At 30.7% G+C, this 9758-nt stretch overlaps 1 protein-coding gene across 3 annotated transcripts in view; it reads right to left on the reverse strand.

Moving 5' to 3' along the window:
- LOC106461964 (CTD nuclear envelope phosphatase 1A-like) overlaps nt 1-8677 on the reverse strand; it is a 16764-nt gene extending 8087 nt beyond the window's left edge. For 2 of the 3 annotated variants that reach the window (XM_022389086.1, XM_013921833.2), the window contains exons 1-3: nt 8460-8669; nt 4021-4087; nt 1630-1748 (exon numbers count right to left, since the gene is read on the reverse strand). In XM_022389086.1, coding sequence (XP_022244794.1) covers nt 1630-1748; nt 4021-4087; nt 8460-8558 — 285 coding nt within the window. In that variant the 5' untranslated portion in view covers nt 8559-8669. Of the gene's footprint in view, nt 1-1629; nt 1749-4020; nt 4088-8459 lie in introns of all 3 variants that reach the window. The other variant, XM_013921834.2, reaches the window with a different exon arrangement.
- Between the last annotated feature and the right edge of the window lie 1081 nt (nt 8678-9758).

Raw genomic sequence — 9758 nt, forward strand, 5'->3', positions numbered from 1 at the left:
CTGATTAAAGAAATCACTTGGCTTTAAAGCAAAAAACATGTCAATGTCCTCTTTAACACTTACCACATTTGTATACGTTTTTCCATTAAGATGGTGTTGCAGCGAATGAAAAAGATGGTAATCTGATGGTGCAATATCTGGAGAGTATGGTGGGTGGGTGGGGGAGAACTTCCCAACCCAACTCCATAATCTTGTGTTGCGTCAAACGTGCCACATGTGGATGTGCATTGTCGTGGAGAAGAAGAACACCTTTCTGATTGATGAGTGAAGGGCATTTCTGATGAAGAACTTGATTTAAATGTTCCAGTTGCTGACTATAGATCTCTGCATTGACAGTTCACTGTGGATTAAGGAGTTCGAAATGAATTACTTCTTTGATGTCCCACCAATTGCAAAGCATCACTTTCTGCAGATGGAGTCCAGGTTTTGGGGTCAGAAGTAGTTTTTGTACAGGACTGAGTCATTGTTTTTGGTATTTAATATTCTCTTAGAGATTCCATTTTTCATCACCAATGACAATTCTGTCCAAAAATGGTTCACGCACATTACATGCCAGAAGAGACTAAGCAACAATCACACGTTGGAAACGATGATCACCAAAGATTTTGTGAGGCACCCAAACACCTTCTTTATGGAGTTTTCCCATATTTCTTAGATGTTTACGTATTGTTTCGTGAGAGACATGCAATTTCAGGGCCATTTCACGAGTGTGTTACTTTGGGTTAGACTCAACAAGCGTCTTCAGAACATTAATATCAATTGCAACATGTTGACTCCTGCCATCACAGTTTTTAAGGCTAAAGTCACCTGAATGAAATTTGCTGAACCATCGTTGACACTTACGAATGTTCAAAACATTTCCATAAACTTCTTTGATATTCTTTGTGGCTACAGAGGCATTGTTTCCCTTTTTGTATTCAAACAGCATTACATGCCAAATGTGTGTCTCGTCGTGTGCCATCACTAAAAGGGATTAGAGTATACTAAACTTCACACATTATAGAGGCTACACTAATGTGATGTTTAATTAAAGTGTTCCAAAATGCAACATTAACTTCTTGACGACCTAATAGATGAGTATTTTAGAATGTGCAGAATGAATTTTTTCCCTGTGTACCATTATCAAGGCAATGTGCGGATGTGTGCTACCAGTTTTTGTTAGAGGTGGTGGTACTTTTAGACCATCGACCCTATTGGATCATTAGGCTGCTTTGTAATGCTACCAGATGGTTATTTGGGCTTTAGGCCTATCGACTGCCTGGGTCATTAAGGCTGTCAATGAATATGTGCACGGCAGGAATAATTAGGTGCACGACACTTGATTGGTTGTTGTGCGGCCATGCTGTAAAGAGGGAACACTGCTAGTGTTCCTCACATTAAGACTTGAATACACTAACATATACGAGTGCTTTCAAGAGAGATATGCATGTTTTTCTGACTTTAGTGCTAAGTTGACTGAATGTGTTATCAGTTAGAAGGATGTTATTTATCTACTAATTATGACAGCAATAGGAAATGTAGTGTTTATGTGTAGTTTGGAGTAGAATCGTTGTACAAAATATGATAAAACAGACAGGCCCTTTCTTATTCCCTGATAACAGAAAAAAGAAATCTTGACTAAAAACTCACCTTTAAAACAAAATCAGGTGGAGTCCCTGGCTTGACCATATTTCTTATCACTCCATCGTGTTGAGAATGTATTAATGTCTCATCCAAATCTAAAACCATGATTTTTCTCTTCACTAGATCTGCAAAATGGGTTTAAACATTAGAACAAAAAAAAATGAACATTATAATAATAAATGTATTAATATGTCATAGAGGCAAAATTAAATTTGTTACAATGAATACAAATAAACAGTGACAGTAAAAACAGTAAGGGGGGAATAAGAACAAGACAGGTTGTAATGAACAACTATTTACTATTTACAAGCACCAATGTCAATCCCTACTTTGACTAGCAGCTTCAAAGTTCATGGTATCAAATGGTATTCCAACAATGAATAACTGAGAACGTTTGCATCCATAGCACTTCACCTTTATAAAAAATCTTGAACGGACAGTTTTCAAATCCTGGCTAATCACATGTTTTAGAGGTACCTCAATTTCATTGTAATTTGTTCTTTGAAAACAAAATCTCAAGGATAAATATAGTTACCATAGTTATGTTTACTGTTTATAAATAATGTTACCATAGTTATGTTTACTGTTTATAAATAATGTTACCATAGTTATGTTTACTGTTTATAAATAATGTTACCATAGTTATGTTTACTGTTTATAAATAATGTTACCATAGTTATGTTTACTGTTTATAAATAATGTTACCATAGTTATGTTTACTGTTTATAAATAATGTTACTATAGTTATGTTTACTGTTTATAAATAATGTTACCATAGTTATGTTTACTGTTTATAAATAATGTTACCATAGTTATGTTTACTGTTTATAAATAATGTTACCATAGTTATGTTTATTACAATAATAAAACTCTAGCTAAAAGTACTGTTTTGTCTGCTGAAGGAAGGTTTTACAGAGACTATTTCTACTTGTATTGATGTTTCTTGATATCTCATTTGGGAACCATATGTACTTTTTATATAAGGAAATCATTTTCATTGAAATCGGGTCACATTTTGTTATGCTTAAAATGTTGACAACCACTAGCTATAGATTTCTCTAGACCAATCACGACGTGAAAGTCTTATCGATCATTCTAGAACCCACGATAAACACACCACTAGTATATAAACAGTTAACAGGCCACATGATGTGTCATTTCTGGATAGTATTTGTTTGTGTGTGTACTTTGACATTATTTTTTTTTCATTTCAATATTATTCATTCGTCGCTATTGCAAAAAGAGGTTGTGTAAATGACCCAAACATAATCTGTTATATTTGTGGCAAATTTGTTGTAAATCTGATCTAAGTAAGTTTTTTCTTCCTGATTTGTAAAAAAATCCTTACATGATAGAAAAAAATTATTATTATTTTTGAAATCTGTTTAGCTGAATTATTGAAAATCCATTATTAAAACCAAAACAACTTTTATGAAGTTCAAATTCGCAGGTCTGTATAATTTACACTTTAATTTATAAAGTTTAGAATATATTTCTATGAGAAAGTCATATTTACATAGGCCTTATTAGTGCTTACAAGAGTAGAAAGGCATAATATATATATATATATATATAAATCCACACAACTGAGGAAAAAATCACATATGTATAATAAAATAAAGAGGCATGAGCTCAGGATTAAGTATTTATTTCAATAGTACTAGCTCTATCACAACATTGAAATTGCTGTACAGCCAAAAAACAAAAAATATTTTTTAAACACAGTTTTGTGTCATATTTCTCACTTATAAAACTTGGCTGTGGATCCCTATCTAATGACTTAATATAAACTTTAATTAATAGTCAACAGTTGTGATGTGTTAGTGCAAGCAAAAACTAAAAAAAATTGTTTCAGTGTTTGCCGAGGAACAACTCCAATGTTACGACAGTGATATCAATATTGAAATAAATACTTAACCGATTACTGGGCCTCTTTATTTTATAATCTTTCTTGCATTCTGAAGTGGACTATAAAATAAATTTTAAGTAAACATATATGAGTATGTATACATAAAAATGATTTATTCATATGTAGTGCTTTTCTTTTTGGAAAATAAAAGTTTCAGAAATCTCCTACATTTTCTACAACCTTTTCCAGTTGTTACACCATCCCACACCATGACCGTCTCAATCCAAGAGTACCTCTTATTATGGTTACAAATATGTCATGTAACAAACAAATAATAAAACAGCAACGGAAACTGTTTATTTCTTTAACAGTACTATACGTACAGTAAGTTACACAAATAAAACCATTTGACTTATGAGAAGTAAGCAAGTTTTGTGTAATGTTTTATATATTTTTGTTGTCTATTCATTAAAAGGTACTGGTTATGCTGTTCCTGCATATTCTTCCATAGAAAACAACACTATTCATATGTATAAATGACAACTTACTCAGTCTATGTCTGGATAATGGTGAAAAGGGTATGACATCGTATCTCACTGTCTGATGCTGAATTATCTGGAAAAAAAAAAAGGAGATACTGCAACCACTATCAGATCAATCATTTTTTTTTCTCCTTAAGTCTTTACTGAAAAATCAAAGGATCAAAACAGAAATGAAAATATAAAACCATTACAAGGAAGCACACTGTTACACATGAAAAGCTGTTGACAAGGGTTAGGCCACAATACAAAAGCTTAATATCAAATGAATAAAATGGAATATGATTTAAAGCACAGAAGACTTCTCTCCCTCTCTTTTTATCCTAAGATACTGAAAATTCTCCTCTATTATGGATCTCAAGTTAACATAATCTACAGTCTACAACATAAAGTAAACATAATAATTAATAACTTTTTTCTGTTAGAGGTCGAATATTCAGAAATTAACATTACACCAAAGGTTACTTAACTGGTATAAAAATGTATGCTGTTAAACCACAATTTTTTTTTGAATAATACAAAAATTATTTAAAAAGTGGTTTCATTTCAGGCTTCATGGCATTTTAAATTTGTCTTAAATATTTTTCCAACTGTTGCACGTAAAAGAATTCTGACTTTGAACTCTTACACAGCTATAATTTCTAAATGTTAAGAGTAAGCAGTGATGAATGTCATCACCAGTTATACCAGCTTATATTCACAAGAAAGCGATAAATTAATAGACAGTAGACAAGTACCCGAGGACTGGAAGGTGGGTAATGTTACTCCTGATTTTAAGGAGGGTAATAAAAGCTGCTCTGGAAAATTCTAAGCCAGTTAGTGTTACTTTTGTAGTTGAAAAAAAGTTAAGACCGATAAAAGAAGGTATGTGACATAATTTTTGAAATACATCATAAAAGAAAACCAATACGGTTTTCACCAAAGGAAATCTTGTCCTACAAATCTATTAACCTTATTTTTGATGATTTAACTTGTCATCTGGATGGTGGAAAGGGTATAAACTTGGTATACTTAGATTTTCAAATAGGTGCAGCATAGAATATAAGCTAAGAAAGTCACATTAGTATGGGTTGGGGAAAGACTAGTTAGTTGGATTGTAATGTAGTTTCATATGGAAAGGCAGAAGGTGGTTATTAAGAGTTTATTCACACTGGATTCATTTGTTATATGGTGTGCCTTAAGAATCAATGCTTGGGTATTTACATTAATGATGTTGACAGCAGCATAATTAGTAAGGTTTGTTGACAATTTTCAACTCTTGGATATTACTAGCTGTATTGAGGATGTTGAGATATTACAAAATAACTTGAAGCAATTGGTAGGTTGGATAAATCGTAAGCAAATTACATTTAATTATAGCAAGTGGAAGGGTTATTATAATTTGTATCACGTATTTAATATCAATGGAAACCCATTCAACAATATGATTGAAGAAAAGGAACTTAACACATTAATGGGTACGTCACTCAAGCCAATGGGGAAGTGTTATATTGCTAGTAGTAAAGCAGATAGAAATTCAATGCATTTATAGCCATACTGATTACAAGTGACAAGATGTATTACTCTTTATGCAAATATGGACTACTGTGTACAGGCATAGATGGAGGTTCACAACATTATTTAGGAATCCATAGGATAAAAGATTCTGACTTCTTTGTACTGTATTCTGGTAACAACAGGACAAAAAAGATGCAAATTTAAGATTAGGAAATGACAGGCTAGATTCTAGTTAAGATAGTTATATTTTTTTTAACAGGGTGATCAGCTTACAGAATGAGCTGCAGCTGGCAGTTTATAAAAGTTTAAGAGGGGAATAGGTGATTTCCTTAAAACTAAACAGTTGATTAAAATTTTTATTTTTTTCTCAGGAGTGTACAGGAGGCAGCCTTGAAGGGCTAGATATAATATCTTGTTATTTTTTATGTCAAGCTAATTAGTTATATATGATGGCAGGCTGATCTAAGCCTTGGCACAACATCATAATAGTATTATGTCATTAGATAAGTTACATTCGTTTTTAGTTTTTGTTAATTACTTTATTAATATTGTTATAGCTTCCACTTCTAAGTCTTATTATTATTAAACATTTTCAACGTAATTATTTCCTGTTCCCTGCTTCATGTGTTTTGTTAAGTGATAGAGGTTAGTTAATGTAAGAGTAGTTGTGTTAGACAACCTCATAGATTTAATCTGTTTTTATGTAAATTGTGTTTAAAGTAGTTCATTTAAACAACATTTTTAAGAAGACATATAACTTATACTTGGTATTTTTACATAATAATCTCTGCTTGTTCTGTTCTTTTCATGTTTATGACTTAAGGACAACAATAAGAAATGGTAGCAGAGGCATGTTTTTGAATTTCAATTACATTGTGCTCTTTTTGGTTTATATATATATATATGTATGTATAGTTGTTATCTATTATGTTGAAGCTTAGACTACTAAGCACCTGAAAAAAGACTTAAGGCCAAAACTTTGTGCTACTAATAAATCATAGATGTTATTATTTTATTTAGCATGTTGATCACTGAATCTTTATCTTGAAATAACATAATGTCATATTATGTATGGATCTGTTATATGTAGTTAGTATTAGCTATACATAATAATGCTTCAATTAACAGGATGTAAAACCAATGATGGTCAATACACTAAAGAGTTCACTATTACCCAAACTAATTAAAATGTACCTGTGAAAGTTTTTAAAAGATCTTGGTATGCTCTAAAACTTCTAACCTCATAATTAGTAGCAATAACACTGTTTAAATTCTTGCATAATTTAATAAATATTGTGTTTAAAAATCATTTGTGTAAAATAAGAGCTAGTCTACGAGGTCTATCCAAAAACTTAAATAAAGTTTAACACATTCTAATTTATATAATAAGCTGTGAGTATCAAACATTATAAAATAACTTATTTGGAACATTCATATATGGAAATGGAAAGTTTATAAGTTCAAAGTGTCCATTTTATTTAACAACTGCATCTGGTTAATGTCTAATTACTGATGCTGATATCTAAATCCAGATAGTGTGGTTCATTTTCTTTGTATTACATTTAATATTATTATATTTTATTTACAGAACCAATATTCTAACTAATTATTATATGATTCAGGTATTAATTGAATTTATTACTTAATATTTTGTATCTTCATAAACATTATTTTCTGGCTGTACTATTGGAAATATCCTGCTACTTGACTCCACACTTAATGCGACTTAAACAGTAACAAATCTCATAGCAATTTATCTAAGATGTCATGCTTCTCTAAAGTTACACTATTGGAGCTGTTTAAGGGTTTTCATTATTCACACAAACATTTTTAAGAAAGGACTGTATAAAGTTTTGCTTATACACAGTAATACTGATGTTACATTGCTTGACAAATATTAGATCTACAACAATACTTAAAACTAACAGCTTATGTTTGCATGTTCTATAAGTAAGGCATACTGTATTATTTCTTTATTACCATTCAACCATATTAAATATTACAGGGTTTATGGAGAGTACTCAAATGATGAAACAATGCATCTTTATACATAATAAATATATATTTAATTAATTGTACTCATCTCTAGGTTTATTAACAGTTTTGTTCTAAGTAGGTAGTTTTCTCTACTCAGAAGTTAATATCATTACTATAAGTAAAAAAAGCAAAGACTCAAGCACTGATCCCTCATGCACTCCACAAGTAACAAATGTCCAATTTAACTGGTCTCCATAACAACATTTTGCTTTCTCTCACATTCAACCACCTTAAATTCCAATTAATTAGTATTTCACCCATGTGAATAATAATTTTCTCAGCCTTGTAGCCACTGAAAGCTGAAAAACAACTTTTAATTGTTGGATTATTAATGTTTGGTGAGGAATCTGTCATAACCCAGCTCTTGATAATCTTTCTAAAATTTTTAATATTAATAATGATGCTGCTACATATCGAGAATTTTTTTTAATTACCTTAACATAAGGTAATTTGAAAATAAATTATAACAGAAACTAATTGTAATAAACCTAAGCTTTGAGTCCCCAGTGGCCTCATAGCAGCACAACTATCACAGTACTAACACCAATATTTTCAAACATCTTTCAGCTACTTCTTTTACAAATTACAGTTTTATTTTAGAAATTAAACTTAACTTAAAGGCATATGTTATTAATATATATATATGTTCCAATCAATATCATATTTTTTGGTATTCATAATTCGTATCATACTTTACGGTTTACAAATTATTAAATAAATTATTGAACAGTGAAAGTGTAAAAATAAAATGCAATGAAATATTGAAGTAAACCTTCGACTGTACATATTTAATTGTTATTGATAATATATATGAATATGTATATATATACAACTGATATACTAAATTTTAAAACTTTAAATTAACTTCCTCCAGCGAGTGTTACTCACTGTTACTGTGTTGGCCCTAGGCTTACCGTTCTTATTTGCTTTCGCAAAACATAGCAAATAAAATTCCAAATCTTCGATGCCAACAACAAAAACGCACGAAGTCCCATCTGAATTTGCTTCAACATTGATGTGAATTAAATTTATTCTGTTTTTACTTTAAAACAAGGAAGGTAACCTACATTTTTAAAACACATTCAGATTTCCAATTTTCAAATCTTATCCGACCGCCATGAACCCATGTCCTTTCGCTGTCATTCGACAATAGTTCCCTCTTGTGTGTATAACTGTATATATATTTTCGGTTTAAAATATTTCTTGATTTTTAAGTACACCGCACAACAACTGAAGTACCACTTAGCCTTTTTATAATTTTTTAAAATTTGTTGTTAGAAACCCGTTTGATATCAGTTAAATCTAAAAGTATCAGTATCATTATTAATTAGGTTAATACTTCAATAATCATCAATATCATTAATGGATTTTTTTATGTTTCAACTCTATATTTTATATAAAAAAAACATTTCTCTTTATGTCTTATTTCGATAGCACTGGTAACATTATTGACTAATACGAACCGATTTTTTAAAAGGAAAAACACTTATGCACAACTTTTTTTTTTCGTGTAAAAACTCACGGATAAAGTGATTTTGCTAAGTACTTGCTGTAACGTTATTCTAATCGAAACTAAATTCTTATCAACTGATCATTATCCATTTCTGACTTTTTTACAGGTTTTTTTCTTTCCAAATATTAGTTTTACAATACATTAAAGTATCGATACTTTTGTAATTTTCAGTAAAGCTACTTAGGCTATGTGCCGCAGTTCCTATTTTTGGATTACTGAACAGAAGGAAAGCAGCCAGTAACTTTTATAACGTACCCACAGCATAAAGGACATGCATATTTTGTGGTATTGCTCAATAACATAGAATAAAAATTTTAGTTCATTTGGTGAAAACAACGAAAACATCGTAGTACTTTCAAAGTGGTAATTGATAGGAGTAGTGGTTTTAAAGTAGACTTGTTTTTTAAAATAACATATTTGAATAAAAAAATAATGTTAATATTATTACTATAGCTGATAAGAGGCAATCAAAATGTAATCCTGTTATGGACACTTCGCAATACATTTGTCGTTCAAGCAGAAGTTATGGAAAGACTCCCGGTTTCAGTAGGTGCTGGAAATTCTGAAGTGACATTGATGTCATCCTCAATGCTAATAAGTACAGGCCGATTCTTATTAATTATGCCACAACCTCAGGAACACAATTCATGGGGTGAGAATCCATCTTCCAAAAAGACAGTGATCCCAAGAATACAGCAAA

Source organism: Limulus polyphemus, unplaced genomic scaffold, assembly GCF_000517525.1.
Source record: "Limulus polyphemus unplaced genomic scaffold, Limulus_polyphemus-2.1.2 Scaffold1067, whole genome shotgun sequence".
Taxonomy (NCBI): domain Eukaryota; kingdom Metazoa; phylum Arthropoda; class Merostomata; order Xiphosura; family Limulidae; genus Limulus; species Limulus polyphemus.